Source organism: Temnothorax curvispinosus, unplaced genomic scaffold (assembly GCF_003070985.1).
Source record: "Temnothorax curvispinosus isolate PA1 unplaced genomic scaffold, ASM307098v1 QBEX01000525.1, whole genome shotgun sequence".
NCBI lineage: Eukaryota > Metazoa > Arthropoda > Insecta > Hymenoptera > Formicidae > Temnothorax > Temnothorax curvispinosus.
The window spans coordinates 2,567,186-2,595,095 of record NW_020210305.1 but is presented as its reverse complement, the minus strand read 5'-3'; the positions used below and the strand labels follow the sequence as shown (position 1 = coordinate 2,595,095).

Genomic DNA, 27,910 nt, shown 5'->3' with positions numbered 1-27,910 from the left:
GAAAACGTACGATTATTATGCTAAGAATTATCTTCCCCCGAAATTTATAGAGCACCACAAGTTGAAATGCTGTGTACAATTGCCGTGAAACGGACGAGCAGTATCCCTAAGGCATGCCCGAATGTCGGACGTGGTTGCCAAGTGGCAACGTTTCTCTCGCCTCCGTGAAACCTCCGGTAAATTCCAACGTCGCTCGTACTGCGAACTTTGCCTCGCCAAACAGTGTGCGCGAGAGCCCCTTTTACGGCCAAAGTCCAGCAAAGTGCATCGCGACTTCGATAGCGTGGCAGCGTCGCGCGCAACCGGGTAAACAATCCGGTAAACAAGTCTTACCTCCGCCCGAAATCGGATGACTAGAAAGACGCCAGCCTCTCTTCACGAGCGATCCGCGCATCGACGGCGATAAGCCATAAGAAAACGCGGACGTATCCTCGAGACAGATTTCACCAGATGACGCCGTTCGTATCGATCACAGTGAGATTTTATTTTCGATCGTGTCCTTATTCCGACTGGCCCACCCGTTGTCTGTCGATAAATCAATTCGTCCGACCGAAATCACAGATTCCCTTCGATAACGGCGCGAGGGAGTTGGACTCCGCGCGGTTTGAATTTATCTTTACCGGGGAGATATTAGTTCCTACGCATTTCAATAAATTTCAAATATATAAAAAAATATTCGAAATGAGAGAGAAAGGGGAAAATATAGATTTCCTTTTTCCAGTACACTCGCGGCAAATGTCGATTCCTACGTGCATAACGTGTAAGGCGTGTAAAATATAAGATTACGTGTTGACACAACAAATATCCATATCCAAACGCGTTCGCGTCACCCCGTGTTAATAAGTGTGCTCAAGCGCAGTCATGATCACCGAGCGAATATTCGACTGGACGATTGCCGAATGGCATGCGACACTCCTCTCTCTGGTGCTGCTGTTCGCCATATAGAGATTTGACTTCGACGGCGAGGAATGGGTCTGTTTGCGTGCGGACGGACTCGACCGAACGAATGAACGGAGATCGAGGTAGATGCGACGGTGTTTGGGGCGGGAGGGTGATGGTGTGCCTGACGCGCCGCGAATCCAACCGAGATAGGTATGGGTACACACATCCGTCTCCCACGGTGAATTTACATACGGAGAAGGGTTTCCAGATTCCAGAACGTTTTTCATCCCTGTCGCCAAATGGCGAGCTCGTGCTTGCCTTGACGTTTACGGGCGGGTCAAACCGTCCCCCTCCTCTCTCTCTCGGATTGGACTTCGCGAGAAAGCGTGAGGATGAACGAAATAATCATCTACGAGGGGGAAAAGAAGAAAGAAGGAGCGAAATTCCAGCCTGATAATTGTCACGGTACAGAAAAATAAAGGGGATACTTAGTGCGCGAGCACAGATGCGATTTACGGTAAACCACGGTAGGAAGAGTTGCATTCAATTATTGCGGCTGGCTTCGTATGCGCGTGTAATGAGCGCGCAACGACTTTGGAAGATGGAGAAAAAAAAAAAGAAAAGTCGTAACAGAGCAGCAACCGTGACTGAGGCAAGTTTTCAGACTACCGGCAAAGAGCGAAATAGAAGCGGCGCATTAGCGAAAAAGAACGAGGCGATTGCTTTGAAGACGCCCGGGCTAAAAAGAAGCGGGAACAACCTATTCGGTGAGGGGCGGAGAATGCGGCAGCGGCGGCGGCGGATATTCCGGAAGAGACTTACGGAGCGTCAGTTATTTCCTCGTTGGTCGGATTCAGGGGCGGATTCCGTTGAACTTGCGGAAAGGGGAGGCAAGGCAGCGGGCCGAGAGTGTAATAGTGACTGAGAAAGAGATAGGTGAAGGAAAGAAAGAGAGAAAGGGAGAAAGAGAGGGAGAGAGGAAGAAGGTAGATCGCGTTGAAAGAAAAAGGAAAGAAGGCGAAAAAGCAAGAAAGAAAAGAAAGAGAAGAATAGCACGAAACTTCCAGCAGTCCCGCCACGCCATTTCGTAGCGCTATCAAAAGCTAGTTTACAAATGCTACCGGCAACAACGGCGATATACTCCTACATTCTCGTTTCGAGTATCTGCAGCTGCGCGCGCGCGCGTGCATGCAACCCGCACTTAGTGAGCGCCGTGACCATTTTACCTCTACAAGTTTTCACGGCGGGCAAACCCCTCCTCTCCTTCTCCTCCTCGTCTTCTCCCCTCGCTGGCTAAGAAAGCACTCTGAAACGACTCGAACGAATAAAGAGGAAGACCTTGTTTTTAAATACTCAGCAATTAGAGCCTCCTCTAATGGCCAAGAATCACCGACTCGCATTCATTGCCGTTACGGTCCTCCTTCCCTAAGGAAACTGTACATTTTCATTCCTCGCCATTTCTCCCTCGATTGTACTGCCGGACGTAGTCGTCGTTACGCCAGTTCTTTTGCGCACGTTAATTTCATTGCTGATTTTGCGTAGAAAAGTCAATTTCGTTCGGCAAGAAAAATTCAGAAAATTATTTGAAAAAGTTGTGAAAGACATGCGTCCAATAATATTCGGTTTACTCGTTTATACCACGATTGTTAAGCACTTAATTATAGATCAAAGCCAAGTACTAAACGTGGCTCGCGAATAATGATGTGGTTTGATCTAAAACGCGCATTCTCGAGGTATGTACGTTATGCACCGGCTCGCAATAGCTCGATGTGGAAAGCGAGCGAGCGAGCGAGAGAGAGAGAGAGCGAGAGAGCGAGAGAAATATATATACATAAAACTGCAACCGTCTGTTCTAATGTTTATCAGATGCTGCAGGGAAATGCGGTGCTAGTCCCAATCCCCTAAAGCAGACAATAATTGATAATAGTCCCCCTAGCGACGAGGATTGTTTAGCTTTTGCGTTGGACCGTTGTTATTCCAAGTTAGCACGTGTGTCACTCAATTTCTCATTGAATGGCATTCACGATGGACAATGCAAAGTTTAACTCTCCTAAGGATTGATAAGACATCCCACTGACTTCGTAAACACGGCAGAAATATAGAAAGCATCCGAAAGAAATCCAGAAAAGGTCAATTATGAATTATAAAATGTTATCGAGAACAGCAGTTCTCGATAATGGAAAAGATTTTATAACTAAAAATTGAGAAAATCAAATGCACGATTTCGCTCGATAAAGTATTAAGGGTCCGTAGAGAGCGAATGCAACTGCCATTACCAAATTTAATTATTTCGGAACGTCAACGTGCGATTAATATTGCTGAGTGAACATGATTACCAAAATAGATCGCGAAATAGACGTTTGAAGAAATAATTTTCGGACCAAGAAAATGATCGTTTCGACCATTTTAACGTTAATAGTCTCATTACACGAACAAGTTTACAAACAGCAGACATCCGTCGTAATCGATTTTAACAAGTTATCGAAGTAACATCGAAGGTAGAATCCTAGGTAGCGATGGTGCGGGTGCACCTTAATAAGGCGAGCACCAAAATCCGCTTAAAAGTGACAGAAATTGAAACGGCCATGAAACCGAGCACGTGATAGTTTCATTCCGGCGGGCTACCGTGCCAGTACACACCGCGACAGGCTGTGTATGTACGCCCGTGTATAATCCTCTTAGGTTAATTGCTAGGAAGAACGACTCGCGGCGCTTTTCGAATTGGATTCAAGAGCGTGTGCGGTTAGTCCCGGGTCCGGAACCGAAAAGTTTCCAATTCCACGTCGGAAAGCTCCCGACATAGCATGGCGTGGCATAGCGTGGCGTGGCGCGGCGCGGCCGCGGTATGGCGCGATGGCACCTTACATGGTATGGCTGTTCGACCATGATACCAGTAATCTACTTTAGCCACGCGAAAGCTTACACTTTTCTTGGTACGTTCGGTATTGGACGTGGCGTTCTCGCAACGCTCCGACAACCAGCCATATCGACCATCCCGAGGAAGAAAGTTCAAACGAAAGAAGACGCGAGACGTATAAAAGATGCTTTCCGGATGATTACCGTAAGAGGAAGCAATGACTGCAAAATAAAGAGAAACAAAGAGACAGAGGGAACAGGAGCGAGAAAGCAAACCACGTACAAGAGAAGGGTGAAGCAGAAGGTGAATCGTCTCCATTTACCTCGGGATTGTACAAACGCATAAATTGGCGTAATTTCTCGTGCCGGTTCCGACCGGTCTTCCATCCTTTCTAATCGCGCCGGGCGCCGTGGTTTCTGTTGTAATAACAGCCGGGAGGCACGTCCGCTAGCGAAGCAGCTCTTCAGCGTTTTCTCATAAAGCGCCGGTTAGATTGTCGGTCGTGCTCGGGGGGTGCTCGCGCGTCAGGTTGCCAACGAGTAAGAGAAAGAGAAAGAGAAGGGAAGAGAAGAAGAGGGAGGCACAAAGTGAAGAGAGGAAGAAAGAGAGGAAGGAGAGGAGAAAAGAGAAGAGAACAGAAGAGAAGAGAGAGAGAAGTGGTTGCGAGGGGGTGGCGAAGAGGTGAGGTCGTAGTAGCGCAAAGAGAATCGGTTGCTCGGAGAGTGCGGTGATCGTCGGTCGATGTAACCTTCGGCACGCGATCTCCTGTACGTCGTCCAGTGGCGTGCCGACGTAGAGCTTGCCACTCTCGCCGTTAGCATAGTCTGCCGCTGGTTACACACACCGACGATGCCCGAGTGTTCACGTGTTCGACCAAGAAACCGAGCGCACGCAGACCGTAAAGTCGGAGCGCCATCGTGCCTCGTTCGGGAGCTCCGGCGCGGCGGGGTGTCGATTATGAAATGGCTTTCTTCATTACGCCATCGAGCGCACGCGGACGGCGGAAAAGTCGGCGACAATCTTGCCGGTACCGCCGCGCGCCGGTTAGCAATTCCGTTTTATGGACACGTGGAGTTTCAGCCGGCGAATCTCCAAGGAATACGCCGGCGAGTACGTCAGATTGAAACGAGGGAGCTCGGGCTGTTCGACGGAAAATCGAGAATAAGTTTAGGTTTGCGTTAATACCCAGACAACTTCTCGCGGTACTTGTTAATTAGGCTCACCCTACTTGGCAGGTACGGAACCTAACGTCAGATGCTTTCGATGCCGCTATTACCGATACCCAAACGCGTTAGCATTTATCGATCGCCGCGCGCCAGAATCGTGCCTACAATCTAAATGGGGTAAATTAATTGAATTGGTTACTGGCATGGTTACACGTACCGGTATCTTGTCAATCTTTTATACCACAAGGCAGTTTGTCAAGACGACGCTGAAAACAGACAAACTGATCAATAATGAAAGCGGTTATAAAAAGACTGCAGTGAAAAAAAAAATGTAATAAGAGAAAAATAAGTATTTGAAGGCTGGATAATAATTCACGAGAATAACCATGGAAAACTGCGGGGCAATCAACTCGTGCAATGACTTCACCAATCCGTGAGTTCATTAACTGTAATTTCAATTTTCTATATTTACACACATTTCGCGATTTATGAAAAATATTAAAATTGAATAAATCGATTAATCGTAATGAAGATTATTTAACATTAGACCGATATATTGGAAATCATATAAAAGGCGAAGATATAATATTCTTCAAAAATTTCATGCTTCGCTGGCGTATATTTCTGTGCCGATTTATGACACTGCTGCGTGTCATCATTATCGTCCCGGATTTCATGCTCCGGTTCGACGTCGCATAGACGAATCGGCAGTCCGACCGTCGAATTTGTTACCGGCTCCAGGCCGGCGTGGCGTGGCGCATCTAATAGAAGATCTCATAAAACGCGCATCGTGGATGAATTATTATACATATGTGATTCGGAGAGGGGAACGAGCCCCGGCATGAGTAACGGCCGTATAAATCGTACGCGAGCGCACGCGACACGCCCGGAAAACAATAAAATCTATATTTTAATCTGCGCCAGAATATCCTCGCGACCCACGTCAAAAGAATCCCACTGCCGCAAGATTGGTGGCGAAAGAGAAAGAAAGAGGAAGAAGAGAGGGAAGAGGAGAAGCGCGAGAATGGCGAGGGGGTCGGAAGTGGCCGTTTGTCACGCTACGGAGGTATAAGCAACGCGAGGGGTACAAAGTGTAGAAAAAAGAACGTGCCGGTCGCATATGAACTATGAATAAATTCATTTAGTCTTAGATTTCTCAAAGCAGAATAATGAATATAAGCGATTCTAATTACTTTCCTCTTTTCTAGCTAATTGTTCATATCTAAAATTATATATATATATGTATTACCGGACTAATTTCATTTCTCCTTGTGCAATGGATCGATCGTGAGAGGTAATTTTAACATGGCTGGCTTTTATAGACCGCGTAGGAATAGAAAAAATTTCATCATTTATAAGCTAGATTATTATTACGTGCTTTCACTAGAAAAATTAATTGTCGACAGAGGAGGAGTTAGCGGGGAGGAGTTGTAGCTCCTCGCTGTAATTGGTAAAAGATATCTCGATAATGTCCCGGGAGGAGTAGAGCGCTACTCTCACGCTTCGTCTTTGTCATCGATCGAATCACCGTCATTATCTGCCGTCACGTCTCGCCAATTAAACGGAAGAGGATTACATCATCCTTCAGCAAAACGACACAAGTTCTTGGTGACCGTCCTCTGCTCTCCGTCTCCCGTCTTCGTCTTCGTCTCCTTTCGGAGAGACGATAGACTCCTATCGTTATAGATTTAACAATGAATCGTTGAAAGCGGAGCTTACGGGAGAAAGAAACGGAGGTGGAGAAACACGATCGTAAGAGTGACGTTGGATTTAATTGGATCAATAGACTTCGGTCGAGCGTATCACGAATACAAACCGCGCGCGGAGGACTCCGGCTTTTGCAATGAACTCGATCGATATACTATGTATACATCGCACTCTCTACCGCCGCGTCCGAGAGCGTTCGTTCGCTATTTCTCTTTCCCTTCATTGAATAAAACAGCGCCGGTAGTGCCGCAGAGGATAACAAAAACCAATTGATAAGTGTCTAGATGATATTTGACGTCTTATTTTATATGCGCACATATGGCTTTTCACTCAATACAAGTTAAACGACAGATATACCGGAACGCGTGATTACATATTCCGTGCTATTTTTAAAATAAAAGAAGGAAATAATACACTAATATGTTACACTGCAAGATACGCCGGTCCATTTAAATCCAATTAAATTATGTAGCTCTTTTTCTGCCAACACAAGAGATAGCAGATAATTTAAAGGAATGCACAGTGTACCGTTTAGGAATAAAGCCATTAGGACCAAAATGTCAACCGCATCGCATCTGATTATTTCTGATTCTGCGAGCGCGCGACAGCTTAATACAGCCGGAGAGATTAGCTTATGGGCGCATTTGTGAGGGGTATGAGTAACACGCAACTACATAGCGACAGCGCGGTGCGAGCAGTATACATTATAACTGTCCGTACTAGTGCGCAGACTGCCTTATTCCTCGCCACTGTGTCTCCTCCTCCACGTCGTCGCCGGTAGCTTCGCGGTAGCTCAAAGACCTCCCCGGTAACGGGCCTTTGCGCGTTACACTCGGGTCAACCGCATGTCCCACACACGTCCTTGTACTTGCGGTAATGCCAGTCTACACACGGACGGTACGTAAGGAAACAGAAACCGCAATTTACTGCCTTAAACGGAACCCGGCATTATCTAGGTAGCATTATGATTATGCGCGTCCGATGAAAGGGACGTTACCCGTGTACGTACGGCGATGCCTCTCATCTACACTTACGGGGTATCGTCGCGTTCGCACGGAACGGAAGGAAATGCACGAAAGGGATACGTTTTCATAGGGCACCGAAGACGCTCTGGGGAGCAAAATCTCTGAGTAAACGCTTCCCACTTGAAGCGCGTGAGAGACGACGCGAGCGCACGAGCGAGGGGGAATTGATTTCGCGGCAATTTAGCTACGAAAATGGAGGGCTCTTAACTGTTTAATTTAGGTAACGCTCGAAAAGTCGAGTGTGCTGGTAGACGAGGTCCGACTCAAGAGTGTATCCCGTTCGAGCGTCTTCCTAGATCCCCTTCGCCTGCTCGAGATAATTTTGAAGCGGAGAACAGATATATCCCTATCTCTCGTTGTCGAGAAAACATCTCATTTTGCATCGATACCGATGTGTCAAGACACGTTATAGTGCGATAACGATCAGCGGAGTTGTTTGACTCGTTTATCTTGCGCCTCTGTTTACTTTCGCGATCCTCCAGAGAATTAATTTCCAGCTTTATTTCGCGAGGTGCGACGAAATCTCACGGTTCCCTACAAAACTGCAATTAGTTCCAGTACGTGACTCGTCGTCGTCGGCGCGCCCGTAGCCCCTTCGTTTCGCGCACACGGAAACGCTGAATCAAGTTTCGCGCGGGCGAGTTAAGTTAGCACTTAATTCGCCGAGTTTCGAGCCTGTGAAACTTCCAGCAGCTGAGACTAGAAGCGAGGAAGATTCGGGAAAGAGGGAAAGACACGTACGAGATGAGCCAGCCGGAGTAAGCGACGACAAAGTACTATGGAAAAAATCTTGTGATTCTTGGAACGAAAGATTTTCAAAAGATGTTTCGTTTTAATATGCAATTTGTACGTGAAATAGACGAGTAAAAATTGCAGATGTATTTTTCGTAATAAAACTCTTTTTTAATAATGATTTAATGTCTTACAACTTACTAGTTTTAAAAATAATTAAAGAATCCGTCACCTGAATTTTGAATAAAAACTCTATCGAGATAAAATGTTTGAGAAAGAAGAGAAAGAACTATTAAATAAATGTACATTCAGTTTCTATTTGTTTGTGGTCGCGAAGTGCTCAAGTCGAGTAAATGGGCGCAGACCTAATTAATGACAACGGTAGATATCGAGGAGATAGCCGTGGAAGTGTAGCGCTAGCACTCCGAGTTCTTTTATCGTCGGAAAGGTGGAAATAGCGCGCTTTCGACCCCGCGCGGGCTCGTCCAGACAAAAGAAAAAGCTAACGTGTTGTTAAAGCTCGCGATAAACTTTCTCGGTAGGAAAGAACGGTAGGAATGGGCGGAACGGACCTGAGACAATGTAGATCGGTTGTTAAGATACGGACGTGGGAGGGCCGGTCCATCGGACGGGGGCGCGAGAGGGAAGTATCGAAACGCGGAGAGGTGAAAGTCACGACAGTGGAAACGGACTGTAAGGGTCAGCCGCGCGTAAAAGCCGGGGCGAAAATCGAGGTGTAACTTTCCGCAGGGTAAATTTCTTTCGCCGCGGATTCCGCGCGGATAAGCCGGAGTTTTATGGCTGAGTTGTCGAAGAATTCCGGAATACAATAAGCCCTCTCCCGTGGAACTCGCGTGACAACGTGAACCTCGGATCCTCTGGCATTTCAAAGAATATCCCATTTTTCGGCCCTCCTCTTGAATGCGACGGCGAGAGAACGAGAGATTTCTCGCTGGGGAGAAGAATAACTTGATCCAGCTTCCATTGACATATCCTACCGCCTGTCTCCGATTAAATGTAGCCGCCGGTAGCGGAGGAATGCATCTCTATCGCGCGGCGATATTGACCTGTGTTGAGGTCAGCACACAGAAGAAATGTCACTGCCGGACTCAGGATGTACATCCCGCAAATGCAAGCGCGCGTGCAACGATAACGACGCCGAGGTATCTGGGCGATGCTTTTCAGAGAAAGATCGCAGGAAATGCGATTGCAAAACTCTTTAAAAGGGCGTCGACGTAAAAATAGTATCTGGCGCGCGCGTAAGGTGAGCGCGCGAGAGCGGCGGGCCGTGAAGCGCGGATAACCGAAGCTCTCTTTGAATGATCACTCTCGGCGGATGCGCTTTTAAGCTTTGCGACTCTGGGTGCCGTACTTTCCGCGGAACGAACACGCGGATGCGGTAAAGTTTGGTTTATTTAGGACCTCGATACAAATCCTCGCGCGGAATCGCGTTACGTGAGGTTACGTTTCGCTGAATGCGAAAAGATACAAAATTAATTTTTGTGCGAGTGCGTGTATACGTAATACAGATTGTATCCAAAACGCATTTTTCAAACTTTATTAAACTGTGAAAAACTCTACACTGAAAAAAAAATTTTTTAGATCCAAGAAAATATTTATTTGATATAGTATTAATGACATATTTACTTAATATAATCACATATTTATTTAGAATTATATATATTTACTTAAATTAAGTAAAAATATCTAATTCTAAATAAATATGTGATTATATTAAGTAAATATGTCATTAGTACTATATCAAATAAATATTTTCTTGAATCTAAAAAATTTTTTTTCAGTGTATAGATTGTAGCCGTGTGCATGTTCATTCTACTCTTTTTTAGTCTATTAATATTTCCCCGCTATAAAATGCACTGTATCACGTTGCTCATTACGGTATAATTTTCTATGTTGCTCATGAAAATATTTACAGAATATGTATAGGATTTATCGGGAGAACGAGCGTGAGAACGATGATGTAATATTTACAGAGCTAAGATTACTTACTTACATTTACAAGACGCCCTCTCAAATATAGACATTTCTACTTCCTTTATATCGTATTTATAAAACGAGAGTTTATTAAAGGCGCGCATTCTTTCCGCGCCGACTTTTCACAATACATTCCTTCCTCTACTCAATTGGCAGTCGTTTCCCCGCGTTTTTCTCATTTTTTTAATAACTCACGGCACAAAGCTTAAGATATTTGCAACGTATTATACGACTAGGAGTAATATGGAAGCAAAACACGTTCATAGAGTTCCTCCTCTGCATCGCATTCAAATAACGGCCCTTCATTCTTCAAATACGTAAAGCGTAAACTATAATTTTAATGCAGGTGTACTGTTCCGTACTCACGGACACTTGTTCTTATTACGCGCAGATGCCCTTTGGCAGTTCATACATAAGAATCCAATAAGAAGGAATAAAGCGCAACGATCAAAGGCGAGGTGAGCCATTGTGAAATTTTAAGCACACAAAAATCTCTCGAAATTATAGAGAATAATGCGATTATTTCCCGACAATCTTCTATTCAACGTTATTTTATTGTGAACATAATATAAGGAAAATAGCATAGAATACCTTTTAAGTATTATATCATAAAGTATTAAGTATTAGTATAATTATATAATTACATATGGAATTATTGCATCTCTTACATTTTACTTTTCTTTTGACATAAATATGCTGTTGGAACATTGACAAAGTCGATTGGAAAAAATCATCGATATGAGACATAGAAAAGCATTCCAAAGTCATGATGCAAGGATACCGTGGGATAAAGTTTCAAATAGCATGGCACGCTATTTCATGCGCCATTGCGACGAATCGTGGATTCTATTCCATCCACATATTGCTTGCTATATAAGTTGGCATCGAGAACCTCGTGTCACGACGGGGAAAGAAGTATTTGCGAAGGTGATCCGACATTGCGACGCAGAGTACGCGCGTATTGTATAGGCGTATGAAGTTTGTCCGTCCGGAGAACGTAGCCGAGAGGACCGAGAAGTTGGAAAAAAGAACCGTATCAAAAATAGTTGATGCAAAATTGAAAGTGCGGAATGCGAAACACGCACGGCCGGCGCCGGCCGCCGCTATTGGCGGGAGTGATGTCCCGAATGGAAAAACCGGAAGGAAGGTAGGAAATGAGAAGAGGTAGGATCGGACGGTGGTGCAGGTGCCGCGGGAGAGGGCTCGATCGGGACTTTCGTTTTATGCAAACGCGAGCGGAAACCCCACTTGTAGCCGTCGATTTTTCAAAGACCATCTCGTGCACGCGTTACATCGCCCGCATACCCTCATATCCGCGCCGCGCCGCGCGCGTAAATCGATGCCGGCGGATCGCAAAAGCTCTCTATGGAAGCCCGCGTCCTTCTTCCGGGATGTCGATCGCGCTTCACATTCCGCCGCTGGTTATCTGTACTTATATTGGGAAACTTTATTCCCGTATTTTCGCGGAAGCGAGATACCCGATGTGACGTTATCGATGCCGCCGCCGATTCGAATACGGCGAGGTAAACCGATCCTTGATAAGAACGCAATCGGCTCGGTTCCCAAATATATTTATTCGCGAGTTTGTTATCCGATCGCCACGCGGAATATCGCGGCTGCGCTGCCTGTCTGTACTTCGCGCGTACTGGAAAAGGGATACCGATCGCAGCGTTGTTGCGGTGATTTCGTACTATTGACACGCAGCGAACCGCAACCCTTTCGGTTAATTACCCGAGTTTCAAGAGCCGACGAGCACGCGCGTGGTAAATAGAGTGGTCGTCGTTGTGCGTCATTCAATCAATCGAAACGACCGCGACTCTTTTTTTCCGCTAATGACCGCATCGCTTTCGTTTCCTTTTCTCGCGACCGACCCGAGAGTCGCACGCGTATACCGAAAAGGTCAGATAGTGGGCACGGACGATCGCGTTGGAATGGCGAAAGGGCTGGCGGGGCGGGCGGTGGAACTTTTACTGAGGAAATTACCGTGATATTATTCCGGCCGGTAAGGAGGTACGATTATTACCGCGGTTATTGCGAATTATGGTGCCACTATGTGGAACGTCGACGCTCTCTCACGCTCACGGACGATACATACAGCTTGGTGGTGCGCACTCGGTGTCCTTCTCTCTCCCTCTCCTCCACTCTGTATAAAGACTCCTTGTATAATCGATAAGTAATGTACCGTAATCGTAAATGCGGTTAATGGCCAGATTTAAACTTCGGCGAGTTCGTCGCGTTAATGGGGACTTAACGGTCGCCCTTCCTCTCGCCCTACGACACGGCGGGCGATCAGCATAGGCTGTGGCTGCACGGCGTTTCGTTTTTCAAATGGCTACATCGGCTTCGCATTAGCGCGCTGTCGGGCGTGCGCTCAGTTGCAAACTCAGTCGGTTCCATGGCACGTGAATAGGGAAATAGCTTCACACAAGGGCTTTCGCTAAAAATGTTTCACGCCCGCCAGCCCACGCGATATCCATCGTTTGATATTGTTTATGAATGGCCTTTTTTCATCCCGCTGTGTGTGCAGCACCCCGATCCAATCAAGCAATCATTTGATGCGTTTGTCAAAGATGATCTCGTGTGGATTTTTAGAGAATTTTGATCGCGCCTATTACTGATATGTTTGCATTGCCGTACAAACCGAGTTCAGCATTACGTAAAAAGAGAAAGAAGAATGATCCTGAATGAATACTTTGCATAATAAAACAATATTCCGTCGATATAACAATATTATTATTATTTTGAGAAACGTTATGGCTTTTCATACCAAATATAGGTATGTGTGTTTTCAGATTCTATCAATACCTAATAACAGTACTCAGCGATTCCATGTATCCCCATTTACAAGACACAAAGCGCACAACGCTTGATGTGATTTTTCGAACTTTTTATTCCTTCGCTTTCATCGCCTCCTTTCACGACGATAACATTCCCCCGGTCTTACCTACGAAAAATAGCGGAACCTCGCGGAAGGCAGCGATCCATCATAAATTTAATATTCGAAATTTCACGAATGTTCCGCGCGCTTTGGGGGCCATTCGTTTCCGGCAGCGATATAAATCTGTCCGATAATGCACTAGGAAATGCAGTTAGTGAAGCCGAAAGTCACATAGCTTTCGCGGATATGTGGTTTAACGGTAAAAACGCGGAGAAAAACGCGGAAATAATAGGTCCGCATTCGCGTATAAAAATGGCGAGATTACATTTTGTTCATATTTTGTATTTTGCGCGAGCAGTATAAATATATCGTATCTTTGATATTTGACTCGCTCGCTCCATTCTCTTTTGTCTCTCTCCTCCTCGCGTAGCGCGAAAACGGCGTTGTAACGACGACAAAGCGAAGTTTACGAACGGAATGAATAATCGCACAGAGCATTTAATAAATCAAAATGTCAAGATAGAAATTGTTCGGTGATTCGTGCGCGCAGATTAGCCGTAATTTTGGAAGCGAGAGACAGGCGCGTGTTTCCCGTCCGACGCGCGCGCGCGAGTCCTCTAACGTAAGTAGATTATGCATTCGTTCCGCGAATGTTATTATCCTTTGATTAGGCGCCTCGCTGCAAACCAATCTCGCACAATTCGTAGAAATACAGACAGCGTAGTTCGCGAAGCAGCGCAGCGCCCCGGCGCGCGCGATGCCCGCGCCCGTAAATGTTTTCGCGATCGTTACCGCGGTGATGCCCGTATTTTGCAACGTTCCGGTGATCCGACGTGAAACGCACGGATAGAGACGCGGGCGTTTACCCGCGTTCCCTGCAATTCAAATTCGCATTCTGTCCGTAAATTCGGTCGACGTCCATGTTAACCGCGTGTAACGCGTGTCTTATACAAAAACCGGGTGAAAGGTGTGCTTCACACGAATTTTACGGATAGCGGATTTTTATCTCACTCGCCACTATTCACGGATATTCTTCGGTTTCCGTGAAGCAAAGCTTTAGAAAGATGATCGTATTGTGCAGCGCAGAATTACAAATTAATAAAATTCTCCGGAATGCTTGATTTAACCATTTCCGTATTAAGTATCTTTGAAAAATAATTAACATTTATGTGAAATGAGAGATGAAAATACGCTAATACTATTACAATAATCATGACAAAATTTTCGTTACTAAAATAAGGATTTTTGATTCTCTCTTGCAATACGAGTGATGTAACTGCTATTAAGGTCATTTCCTATTTTACTGCTATGTACCAGATATTCTGTATATTCTATATTTAACGATATGCACACGTTGAAAACACAATATTGCTAAAAATATTAAAGTGTACATTTTGATTCTTTATATGTCAACATTTTGGAGAATAATCTGGATAATATATCAAGCAAAAATATTAAAAGAATATTTTTTCAGAATGATACACTGGGAAACTTCTGCGTGTATCATGGTAGTTTTGTATTAATAACAGGATTAAAAAAACGACGCAAGTGGTGATTTAAAAAGCGACGCTGGACTTGCGCGAGCGGCCAAAAGGTCTTGAAGCTAAAGGCTCGCGGCTTGATTCACACAGAATGGTTAATTACATTAACTAACTTTTGCGGCAGCGCTCTCTCCAACGTCACCCCTAATCCGAGACAGCGGTTTGTCTCTGCTTTCTGCAACGAAATGAGAAACTCCTCGCCGCAGCCGAGCGAGGACGTCTGCAACTCTCAGTCTGGCAATTAACACGAGCGATTTTTTCGCATTACGCGCGGGTAATTATCATCTGCATTTCAATGCGCGGCATTAAACGCGGCCACAGTCGATGCATCAGCGCGAGCGAAAAGTTTGCTCGATTAATTAACGCTGAATGCAATGGCGGGCATCGTTGTCCGCTACATTATTCGACGCCAGCCGTATTATCGTGCTCTATGGCGTATAAATAACATTTGCTGTAGTGAAGGTAAATTTCAAGGCTTTTGAAGTCAAAACTATCATCAAAGAGCCGTACAAAATATGCATTTTATTTTTTAACATTCCTTATTAAAAATGTATATTTAGTTTTTATTATTAAAAAAATCACATAAAAATATATTTTCGTTATTTCAATTCTCGTGAATAGGAATATTTAGAGTAGAAAATATTTTCATTTATTTAATCTACTAAAAAGATTAAGCCATTGAAAAAGTGATAGCCATTGATTCTTATTTGCGCGTATTAGCCGGTCAAACGCGGATTCTACCGTGGTTTGAGTTCGTTTCGGAGGTGAAAACTAAGCACGCACATCCACGGTCTCGGGCTGCGTCGAACACTGTAAAAGTTCGGTCCGATCGCGCGAGTTCCCCGCCGCAAAACGACATAATCAGTTTAGCCCGCAAACGAAGCTCCGTCGGCCGCGGCGGCTAATCCTAGATCCGCAAGTAAGTTCACGCCGGGGGTGTAAACCCGAGAATGTTGCGGCTAAGCAACGGCGCCGCCACCCTCTGTACAATGCCTTGTGGCTTTAAGGGAGGTGTAAGTTTCTCACAGGAGGTTTTATCTTGACGATTCGTTCGATATATTAAAAGCCCGCGAGCTGGCGGTGCTGTGACAGGACAAGCTATATCGAGCGTGACGGGAAAAAGCGGAAGATCGCGGCGCGGTGCGAAAAGGGGAACTGCGAGAGAAAGGGGTTGACGAAATGCAATGACTGTGCTTCTCTCGAATGTGAGAGTCGCCCGAGAGAGCTCCGGCTCCGAGAGTTCCTACGAAATGGCCGGAGTAAACTTTTTTACTTTATCATCCGGCCATTCTACGAGCTACTTCAGCGTGCTTGCACGCGTTGCGGTACGTAGGTAGGGTGAATACATAAGGTGTAGCACGCGAGCACAGGAGTGTGTACGTACGCGCGATCGAAGTAACCCAGACAGGGTCTCGTTTCCAGGCCGACGTCGCGCGACTCTCTTCGGGGTAGACTGGTTGCATGTAAGCGGCATACTTCTTTCGCCTCTTTCGTGCTTGCGCGGCGGCTAATTAAGTACATCATACCGATACCAGGGTGCCCGTTTTTTGAGAGCGAGTCTCTTCCCGTTAATAGCCTCATCGTGAGTCGCAAAGAGCGGGCGATACGTCCCGGGAATGCCCCGATGGTTGTCGAGAAAACGCCGCAAAAGAGCATGTCGCAGATCGGTCGATTTCGGTTTTCCAAATTGCCCGTTGCATTGCGAGCTCGGTGATGCGGAAAGCGCTGGATAAGGGCGGCGATAACCAGCGCGGGGGTGCTCTGCCTCCCCTAGGAACGCGTTTATTCCATATGTACAAAGAGGAGAGAGAGAGAGAGAAGCATGAAACGGCGAATACAAAAACGGCAAACCGGCAGAACGAAATGGCACCGGCGCAATGGCACGCGGCGCAAGCGGCTGTCACTCGTCATTACGCGTCGTACTCGATTTTTTGGCCGCGTTTTTCTCGCGCAGTTCTTTGGTCGCGGCTACATACCGCGGCCCTTTGAAAAGTTCCGACGTCTACTCTGTCAATTACTGATAAAAACGGCGACAGGTCGCGCGGTACCACCGACAGGTCAGAACTGAAACCCGGGTGAAGGCTTGCGAGAATGTAAATTATCACGTCTGGTCGGAAGATAAATAACACGCGGCCTCACCCAGTCCAAAAAACGCAGCGGTTATTTTGTCTAAAACGATGAAAAAAAAAAAGAGCAAATGATCTCACAAGGGGACAACCTGCACGTTATCCGTCTAACTGCAGAAATCCGTTGAACTCTTTCTATACATCCCGTTTGTGTAAAGTGATACGATTTTTTTTGCTTCCGCGCGCGCGCGCGCGCTCGTGCTATGAATTCCCACCCGCGTTTTATTGAATGCCGTGACGTTTGAGAAATTTCTTCCTTTACACCGAAATACTGTCCAAAGTCGCCCTCGATATCTCCCGTTGGTCCCCGACGCACGATTCCTCCGGTTATCTCAATCGTAATGGCGGTGTATTATGACGGCGGGTCTAACCAGATTCGTCGGGAGATATGATTACGATAGAAACGAGTTTTTCTTCGCTTGACATGCCGATGAAATATGATCACGGCAACCGACGTTCGTAGGGAAGTCGGGACAGGGCGGTGCGGGCGGATGTAGGTGTACCTATACTAAGCGCCATCGTTCAGCGTGCATAATGTATCATAAAATGCGGCGGGGTTATTTTTCGGGAAACAACGACGGTAGCTCGACCGTTCCTATCGCGTTCGGTTAGGAGAAACAAGAATATTTAGCCGTAGATTTTCTCCATGCACATGTGGTAAACAAAATAGATGATTGCGCTCGCGACATAAATTTTTCTTTAATATATCGAGTTAATCGTGTGACAGCACGATTTAATCCGTTTTACGGAAATATGTGATTGATTGTTTCAAATGTTTCTCTTATATAGATTTCCGACATTTCTCTTGTTAGTTACGATATCTCTGATAATGTTTGGAGTTGATGTTTCGTCAATGTCAAGTCAGAAATACCGAGATTATCTTTTGAGTGAAAAGCGATCCGAAAATCGAGAGATAAAGCTTTAAAATACGCTTCTCGCGATGAGGAAACTTAAACCCGAAATTTGGCATCGATGAATTTTCTCGAAATACTATCGCTGTAAGTGACTTTATTTAAAAATTCGTGGGACTATTTTCCGGACGTTCCCGAGGCAGCCACCGGCTCGATGTTCTCTTTATGGCGTCGAAAAATCTATTTACCGTTTGCCTCGCTCGCTTTTGGTTGTCGTGCTGAGGTCGAGCCGTGGAGAATCCATTTTGCGGCGTGACATAGAAAAGCGGGACGTTGACGTACCGCGCGACCGAGAAAACGATAGCGGAAGAACGAGAGAACAAAGAAGAATGGAGAAAGCCAGAAATGAAGGAAAGAGTAAGCTACGCTATGCGTCTGTACCTGTAGGCGTCTGCATAATACATCTGTATGTGTGTGTGTGTATATGCATTATAAAAGGTATTGGCGCATACACTATGTGAAGCGCGCTACGCCGGAAGTGACATGTGATTTGGAAATATTCGCCAGCTACGTCATCGTGAATTACCGAGTAAATCCCGTTATTAATCGGATCACCACTAACGACATTTTTCGCAATACTCAACGCGTGTAGCGAAGTCGGCGCGATGCCTGCGTAATATGAACTTGTATATTAAGATTCTCTCTGGCCCGAAATATGAAAAAAACGCGAGCGATCTTTCACGGGAGCGAGAGATGGAGAAAAAGGAAATAAATAAAAAAAAGGACGCAATCTCGATAGAGAGCCGCGTTCGTGTCGTCTTAACCCGCGAGAAAGACGCTCCTTTCTCACCCCACGAAGACGTCACCACACGGACAGGCGAGCCTCCGAGGAAATCTTCGCAGTCGACCCGGACTGTTTCCTTTTCCTCGAGTTAGACGGGACGGACGGGACGTATCTGCATTAACTATGGATTTCACCCATCCCATTGCTATCACACGCGCCGCTCTCTCCGCTTCAATCCTCTCTCTCTCTCACACACCTTTTCCTCCTTCCGCGAGACTTCTTCGACCCTTTTTTTGTCGCTTTCTTTCCGCCGTCGCCGACGCGAAAAGCGAAGTGCCAATTTTCTGTACTCAATCCGACCGATGGGAGACGGGCGACCGGCGTTTCACGAATTAAAAAAAAGGGGGGAGGTAGAAGACAAAAAAGCGTTCACGGATTTCCCCTGCGTGTTACCTGAATGCGGTCGGCGGCGCACGACAGCACGGTTGTCGAGAATTGCGGAAAACAGAACTATTGAATTCAAATCGGCGTCTCCGTTGGGGAAAATGATTCGTTCCGCGCTGATCCGCTGATTCCAGCTAACTCTCGTCACTCGTTACTAATGGAACGCTAGTTCCGCCACAGGCACCAGCGCGCTGTTTTTCTGAAAGAGAACTGATATTTCGAATCGACTCCCCGTGATCGTTAACTCGATCACGATCGGACGTTTTTGCACGGAGGAACTTTTAAAAGCGTAGTTTCGCCCACTGACCTTTCAATTACCTACTTACCGTTGCCGCCACTGACCCGGCAACAACGGACGCGTTTTACAGCATCGCTCTGATATGACATTATCGTTTCTCATCGCCTGAAACTCACAAAGCATTCAAATCCGGCGAGAGCTTTCCGACAGCCGAATTAGGATTACGTCGCGACGTAATTAATTGACTGAAATGCCGGGGATGTATCATCGTCATTACAGAGTCAGCGTAAAGCTCGCCGGATTACCAACTGCGGCGACAGATTACCGCATAATGATCGCGCAGCTAGCATTGCTCCCGATCACCCGACCCTAAATAGATGTTTATTAACGTTGTTGCGACGACAAGAAATGATCATGGTGTTCGTGTATCTACGAGTTTTTATAAATCCGCGAAGCGGGCTCGCGAGGCGTCGCCCCGTGCGTCGGTCGAGTTTAACGTAAGTAGTCTTAGAGTCCGTATAGAGTCTGTATAGAGTCCGTATACACTTCGATGGCGTCTCCTAGATCGAGCCTGGGTACCGACGACTTGGTCACTTCCGCAAAAGTCGCGGCGAATCGCACGCGAACACGCGACCGAATCTGTGTTTTCGACGAGAGATCACGAACGCCCGATAATACGGCGAAGTGCCCGGACTTTCGACGAGCCATTCGCGTATTTTAATCGCGAGCGAGGTGTCGGCCTAGTCGGGGCGACGCTGACACGTGTTCGCGGTACGACACGCACGCAATTCAACGACGCGATGCGTGCGCTCGTCATTTAGCCGCCGAGAGCCGCTCCCTGCTCGAGACACGTGTTATTACCCGTCTCGAAGAGACGAGCCAGCCGAGCGCTTTTAAAGCTCGACTTTAGGGAGCGGCAGTCACGCCGACGGCGTTTTCATTCATCGTTCTCTTCATATATTCGACACCCGCGACGCGTTTCAGTAGTCCGTTCTCTTTTTCCCCGCTTCCGCGAACGTCCTTAGAGCACGGGTATTACGAAGAGAACGTTAACGCACGCTTTCATTTAGTTCTTCTCCTTCTCTCGCACACGAATCGTACGATGCGAGAGTCTCTTTGCACTTGCGCGCGCTTGCAACGAAATTACTACGACCACGGCTAATGTCGCGAGGCGATTGCACGTACGAGAGATCGAGTCGTTCTGCAAAAATATCACAACGTGTCGCAAGAGTAGCCGCAAAAAAAAAAATTAATTTTTATAAGTATCGAGATGCACGATAAAATTTTTTGTCCGCGTCATCGATCGAAAGCGATACGGCCGACAGCGCGACGTCGTAGCTAATAAGTAAACCGTAATAAATTACGAAGATCCAGGACGTTCGTTCGTGCAAAGGGATTATCTCGTCCCGTTTAAATAACGCGGTGTACGCTCGAGCGGACGAGCGTATCGGTGCTTTCGATCTAGTTTCGCGACGCATGCGACTCGACTCTCTTTTATACGCGCGATCGAACGCGAGATACGCGCGTGGAAAAGTGGCGCGTCGCTCGGCTCTCGTAGATTTCGAGAGTCCTAGGAGGAGTGCACAGTGCACAGTGCACACACACACACATTCCGCGCGGTTTTCCGCGGTCATTGTCCTCGCGCACGAAGTGTCCATCGCGGAGAGGAACTGTCCGTGCCCGCGAGCGGACGTGAGAGTTTACTTTAAACACTAGCATTCGTCGTTGATCTTGGATTTTACTCACCGGTATTCTGCGCGATAATCGGGTCAATCGCCAGCAACACGACGAGGAAGATAGGAGTCATATTGACCACCTTCTTTCCCGCCTTCCCTCGACCACCCGTGATCACTGCACACTTAACACCACCGTCGCAGCGTGCCACCTATGAAAAGATAAACCACCTTCGTCAAAAACATACCACCTTCAGCACTGTGGGGGGAAGAGGGCGAACAGAAGTAGGACGACGAGATACGTCTTCCTGACGAAAAACGTTGTTGCAGGTGTGACGCTGTGCAGGGTAGACCTCGACGATTATACTCTTCTCCCTCGTCGCACACACAGGCGCCGCGGGGAGAAGATTCTTTCCCGGGGAAGGAAAAAATCGGACACGTTGAATTCTCGAGCAGTACGACGCGAATAATTGGCGGAGCGCTAAAGATTAGCGCACGTTCGCGAAATACTTCTTCGTAGGAAAGAAAGGAAGAGTAACGGGAGTTTGAGCTGCGCGTAAAAAAATACTTGTTTCTGACGCGTTTATGGTATAACTGTACAAAACGACGGAAGGACGCGAAAGTGCCTATTCAGCAGCCGTCGAGAAAAATTATTGACACACGCCATTTAACATTTTCTTTCTCTCCCACTTTCTCCGTGTCTCTCTCTCGCTCTCTCTCTCTCTCTCTCTCTCTCTCTCTCTCTCTCTCTCACAGTAAAATATTCCGCGAATATATCGAAAAGCGGTCGGTGTGGGCGGTCGTTGACGTTGACGTTAAGGAAGAAAGAAGCGCGTGTTTTCCTCGGAGCCAGTCGCTGACATCGCAATAATGGCCGCGATCGTTGTGCCACTTTGTCGCGGCATACGCTTCCTCTCGCGTACGAGAACTATTTACATTCTTTCGCCGTCGTCGCGTCCGCTCGTGTACACTCTTGCCGATTTAATAGAAGGATCAATTTTGGAAGGGCGTCACTTCCAGGTTGGCCTCCGAAAGACGGATGTCGCGCGACGTATATTTCCCAAGAGGTAGAAAATATCTTCCTTTATTTTCTCTCCGACCTTCTTCCGTTTTCGCCGAGTCACCTCCGGTCGTCCGTCCTCGCGTAGTTTTCTCCACTCTTGACGCCGACAACGACAGCTACTAATAAGCTACACACGGCGTTCAGTAGTTCAGAGATCTGCACTTCGATGATGCGAACGATTATCTGCCACCTTATCCGATTCTTCTCTGCCGTTCTTCCACTGTTGACTTTCAGAAATTCCACATTCTTGACTGCGGGCCCTATCTCGTGGCGATTATCTCGACTCTTTCTTCCTGTGATTCCACGACCATCCCATATTTTTCGCGCGTCCCACGCTCCAAGCCGAGAGCCCTCCTCACGACAAAGCTTCCGCCGAGCTTTGCCGCGCGAGACGTTGACCCTGGACCCGGCGCTGGCCACGATTCCGGCTCGCGTTACATCCTCCAGGTAACTGAGTGTAATTGTTCTTCTCTGCTTTCCCGCGGCTTCCACCGAGCGAATAGACTTTTCATTTTCCACTCTGTGCTCCTGGTCTTCGCGTTATACTCCTCTGCTCTTTCGATTTCTCGTTAAAGAAAACATATAACGTAATTCTGTTGATGCTCAAAGTCCGAAAATGGAATAGCTGGTTCGGATGAGACTACTATTACGCTGCGACGCGGTCCTTTTCCGTGCAACAATGGTGAGGCGTTGGCAAAACGCGCTCTTTGACTTTCGCCGGGAAAATGCAAATAATCCGTCTTGTTTAGCGATCGAACGGAACTCAGTGGAATCTTGCAAGAAAGAAACGAAGACGAAGGGTTAAGATTAATAGCAGCACGCGTGATGAAATTTATACAGCAGTTTTAAAGCTTTCGGGTTCGTTGCACTCATGACTGCGGGCTCCTTCGAATCTTGTTTCGTACTACTTCCCTCGCCGCACGCGACTTTCTCACATTATCACCATCCGATCGTTGTGGGTATATTTTCCACGGTGTTTTCCGCTGCATTTGTATCTCTTTTGGCGAGTTTTTGTTGCACTTCTCGTCTCTGGTCTTCAGCACCGCTGTGCTTAAACGAGAACTTGCTGTTCACAAGAGCTTAATTCAATTTCTCGAATTTGCGAGTGTTCACATTCCTGACCGTCCTTCCCATTCCTGTTGTTTAAATTTCCGGATGCACCATGTGAATTTTTCCCAACAGCAGACCTCTCGACGGTTATCTGTACGCATCTGCGTATCTGTCTCTCTGCACGGCGTGAAACTCTAAATAATGCCGTGTGTTGTGCGCGTTTCTTGTGCGAAAAGGCGAATCAGGTCTCTTCAGGAAAGTTCGTTTTCGTAGAAGATTCACGTTTTTGGATATCAAGGGAAGAACTTCGAACAAACGCGAACCTCGAATTCCTGTCGCGTACTCGCGAGTCAATTATAAATTACTCCGGCGAGCGTATGAGACCCCGCGTTAAGGGTAGTTTTCTGAACGCGCGCTGCGGCCTGACTGACTCACCCCCATGCCCCCCGACGACACCCCCTACCCTGCTCGTCCACCACCGACATTCCTGACGCAGGCGCGCCGCCCCTCCTGACCTCGAGATTGCCATACGTACATGTACGAATTCGCGCCAGACCAGATTTTACGATGATCGGGAGATATGCTCCTGGTTTTCCTTTCTCTTGTTGTTTTTTTCTTCTCACTGGACTGAAGTTGTGAGTCACGAGCGAGTTTATGCATTCCAAGATGTCGGAACGTAAGCTACGGGAAAATCTGTCGGTTTTCGATATGTTTCAATATTCTCCGGCGCTTCTATCAAAAGTGTTTCAATCCAATCTACTAATATTCTTAAAGTGATGATAAAAAAAAATAATGTTCTTTTACTGAAGTGAGTGCTGAAGTCGTAAGCTCATAGGGTGTTTCTCAAAATTGATCGTAAATCATCACGGATCGTTAATGGCACTGTTACGTGAGAGAGATACGTGTGAGAGAGACGCGGGAGTGATTCGGAGAACCGGAGAACGGGGGCAAGGTAGCCGCGGGTTAGGTAGGGGGTTGGTTTCGGCGTTGGTTTAAAAGCGACGCATGCGTCTCCCGCGTAAGGGGATGTTCGGGGTGAGCTGCCGTTCTCCGGCCGACGTATCGCAGTTTCTGGCTTGATGTTTGTCCGCGTGGTACTCCCAGGGACGGCTGTGCCCGTGGGAACCCACGAGGGTGCAGCTGAACGTATTTGAAGGAACATCTCTCGCGCAAAGAAAGATAAGACAAAGCGGATAGCTGACAACAGAAGGGATAGGTCGAGGAGAGAAAGAGAGAAAGAGAGAAAACGGGCGAGAGAGATGAAAAAGAGGAATAGAGGGAAAGAGAACGCGTCAAAGGAGGAATTATCGATACAGGACGGTGACCACGATCTGCCACGCTTGCGCCTTCTTGCTTCGAGAAATAGTCCGGGCCTTTCCTTCCTTTCTTTCCCGCCGACACTTGGACTCTTCGTCGTCCAGTCGCGGAACTCAAGAGACCCCTGGGAGTCTACGTGGGAGTCGGACTCGATGGGACCGATCGTTTTTTCAACAGGTAAGTGCCGTGACGCGTCTACATGTACATGTACCGTGAGTGTATCTGTTCACGTGTGTCTTCAAAGGCAACGAAATCGAATTCCCGCTCGGACTAAAATATCATCTGAAGATTGTTGCTTAATTTTATAGACGTAAAAGTGAACGCGAGCACGAAAGCTAAATATATTTACGATAAAAGAACCGTCATCCTCTCATTGATATCGCGTTGAAAAATCAAACCTTTAGAAAATATCTAATAATTTCTGCTAAAAGATTATTCTAAAAGAATAACTTAGAATTATATATCTGAAATCATTTAATAAATAGAATATAAGCGGTTTTTCGAAAATAAAATTAACGGCCGCTGAAAACCACTATGACAAACAATAAATATTATTTTAATCGTCATTATTGAGTCGAAATTTGCAGCTATTAATTTTATTATGAGAAACTCATTGTATCGTTCTATTTACCCGAAGATCTCGATGGAAGTAAACTTGGAAAATTGGTCGAAATTTCCGTATCGAGCGGTGAGATAGGATGGCGTACCAGCGATTAATTATTCGTGGTAATTGGTCAATGTTTACGACATCGCCACGGAAGTAATTTACCTCCCCGTCATGCCTTTATTTTGCGTTTCTGCTTTTACCGTCAGCCATACCTTTAATACCACCCTCTCTTTCATCGTTCCCGTTTCCCCTTCGATCACTATCCCTATATCACTCTGACTCACTTCCGCAATGGATGCGCATTTGCAAATGCGACACGCAACTCTTCTGCATATACCGGTTCCGAATTCTTTAAACATGATCTTTCAGCGTGTACGCGTCTGGATGAAGACAATAATTTCGTTAAAGTCTCGCGCTAACGTGAGGAGTACGTCTCGATATTCAGGAATAGTTAAAAGCAAAATATCATAAATTTTATAACAAGCATGTAACATATAAAGAGTAGTAAATATTAGTAGATAAAAACAAGATTAGTCAAACGGATGTCATAAATATTACATTGAAATCGTCATTCGCGTTTTAAATATGTAAAGCCTACTCTAAAAGCATATCTAATAAAATTAAATAAAATTTCGAATTGTCTATCATTAATTTTCAGCGCCTAAAGTAATTTGTAACGTTTGACAGCTTATAATAGAAATGTTAAACTAGTCGAATCGGGCGACAATACAATATACGACAACATGTGCAATAATCATTGTTGTGGTTTAGCCGATTCGACCATTAGTGCTGGTGTCATTAAAGCCACTGCAAACGCCAAACAATTACATATTAACCGCGTAATTCGAATTTGAGGCCTCGGAATATCCGATAACGCCGCGTAGAAAATATTTATTACGCGCCGCAATGGCGGCCATCCACGTTTTCTTAGCTTATATAGGAACTTCACTCATAAATCGAATGCTGGTTAAAATTGCAAAATAAAGTCGGACGACAGTAAAGTGAGTGTCGAGAGCTTAATGCAGAAATATGCGCGAAAAGCGCGACATCGCTCGCGCGCCCGACCAATGCGCGAAGCGAGGAAAAGAAAGAGGCAGGTGGAAGAAATAAAAAAAAACTCGTCTCGCGCCTTAGCCGGAGAACCGAAGGAAATGCGCTCGCCGTTTTCTCAGTGATAATAAAAAAATTCCAAGATGGGCATAACTTAATTTAATACTGCGGCCAGTGCACCACGGTGCTCAATGATAAATCCCTCGGTACCCCTCCCGCCGCTTGTTCCGGCTCTTTCTGTGTCCATCCTAAAATCTTTCCCTCTCGTTCTTCTCTCGTCCCGAACAAAAGATGACAAACGGAATAAGAGTAACCGGAAAGTACGGCGGTCGTGCACGGCGGTGAGTCTTAATTCAAGGCAAGAAGACGAACGTGCGCGGAAACGACGGAGAGGATAATTTGGGGTAGAGGGTTAGAAGGTAAAAATCGTCGACAATCGTCGTGTCTGTCTGTAATTAAGCTCTTGGCACACAAATTCAATACGCGATCAAATTAAAATTCAAATTATTAATCTCCAACGAAATGATTAGGAATATAAAATAGTCAAGTGCTGCAACTTCATTAAAACTTTGGAAAAAATAAATAGACACCGATATTAGAATATGCATTACAAAAGATTATTTTTTAATGTCACTTTACGCCTAATTATTTATCGATATATTTTCTTCCAAAATAGAACATTTGCACGATGAAATATAAATAATTCCACATTATCTGTTCTGTGCTCGTTCCATGGACGTATAAATGAACTTCGTTTAATTATGGCACGACAAAATAATAAATTGAAAAGTAGCTGTTGTCTCGTGTATTTTATCGTATCTTATTTTTTCGTAATATTTGCTTCTTTCGCCGGAGAATCATTTAGATAGATTGGTATTCATAACGTTCGCGATTCATATTCATAATCAAGTGTGCTCGAGCGGTTTTCATTTGCGATCAAGTTAGTACTTAAAAAGTATTTCATTTGTTTATCGCCGAAACGGATGCAACATCCTGATCCGCTTAACAGCATTCATCGATTTAAAATCCGAGTTAACGCATTTCGAAAATAGAGACGAACTCGACGGATTATGAGGAATACGTGATTTCGTTCAAACCGCAACGGCGTTAAGTAGAATAACCGATAATAGCGCTGCCCAAGAGGCTTTAATACAATTTACGGTAAAACTCGTCGCGCGGTGAACGCGTGGATTTTTCATGTATAACCCGCGTTTGTCTCTTTCTTCTCTCTCGAGACGCTAATGTTGTCTCATTATTTGAAATTCCCTGAAGTTTTTTCTGAACAACCCGCGTTCTTTTTGCGCTTGTTCGCGCTCGTCCGCTCAACGCAAAGCGGACGTCAACGATGCTTCTTCCTCGAATCTTTTCCCCATTAACACCGTATTAACGTCGAGACGTCTCGGCTTCTCTAAAAAAAAAGGAATAAGAAAAAAAAACAGAAGAACGCAGACAACGGTTCTGGGTGGAGAATGGTGGAGAAGCTTGCGGAACAATCGTACACCGTGCACATTCCGCTGACTTATGAATAAACATTTTCCGAAGGCACCCAGCGGAAAATTACTCCCGGAAATACCTCGACTTTCGTCTTATATCTTCTCGTGAGAGACTCTGCGCGCTCTTAGTGTACGATTCACTCCTGTTTTACTATTCGTCCCTGCAAGGCTCGATAATCGAGCCTAAGAGATTTCCGTATCTCAGGAGAAAACAGTTGAAGTATTACGTCATATTTATTTTAATAAAATCCACGCTTTTTTCGTAATTTTTAAGAAATTATAAATTCTACAAAATAAATTTTTTAGAGAGTAATTATATCACTTTGTCATACAAAATTTTTAATTTAAAAAACTGTAAAAATGGCTTACCTGAAAAAAATAAAACTAAAATCATAAAAAATTTAAAACATTAAAATTTTAGAAAACTAAGT

At 45.8% G+C, this 27,910-nt stretch overlaps 2 protein-coding genes across 18 annotated transcripts in view; one reads left to right on the top strand and one right to left on the bottom strand.

The window, feature by feature from the left end:
* Nucleotides 1-27,910, bottom strand: part of LOC112454741 (tyrosine-protein phosphatase Lar) — a 380,273-nt gene that overhangs the window by 193,435 nt on the left and 158,928 nt on the right. For all 16 annotated transcript variants that reach the window (XM_025016303.1, XM_025016325.1, XM_025016296.1 and 13 more), the window contains exon 3: nucleotides 20,973-21,111. In XM_025016303.1, coding sequence (XP_024872071.1) covers nucleotides 20,973-21,033 — 61 coding nt within the window. In that variant the 5' untranslated portion in view covers nucleotides 21,034-21,111. The remainder of the gene's footprint in view (nucleotides 1-20,972; nucleotides 21,112-27,910) is intronic.
* LOC112454858 overlaps nucleotides 1-27,910 on the top strand; it is a 251,188-nt gene that overhangs the window by 183,459 nt on the left and 39,819 nt on the right. Inside the window, exon 1 of one of the 2 annotated variants that reach the window (XM_025016485.1) lies at nucleotides 24,052-24,506. The exons of the other annotated variant lie outside the window; for it this stretch is intronic. Coding sequence (XP_024872253.1) covers nucleotides 24,272-24,506 — 235 coding nt within the window. The 5' untranslated portion in view covers nucleotides 24,052-24,271. Of the gene's footprint in view, nucleotides 1-24,051; nucleotides 24,507-27,910 lie in introns of those variants that run through there. 2 annotated transcript variants of the gene reach the window in all.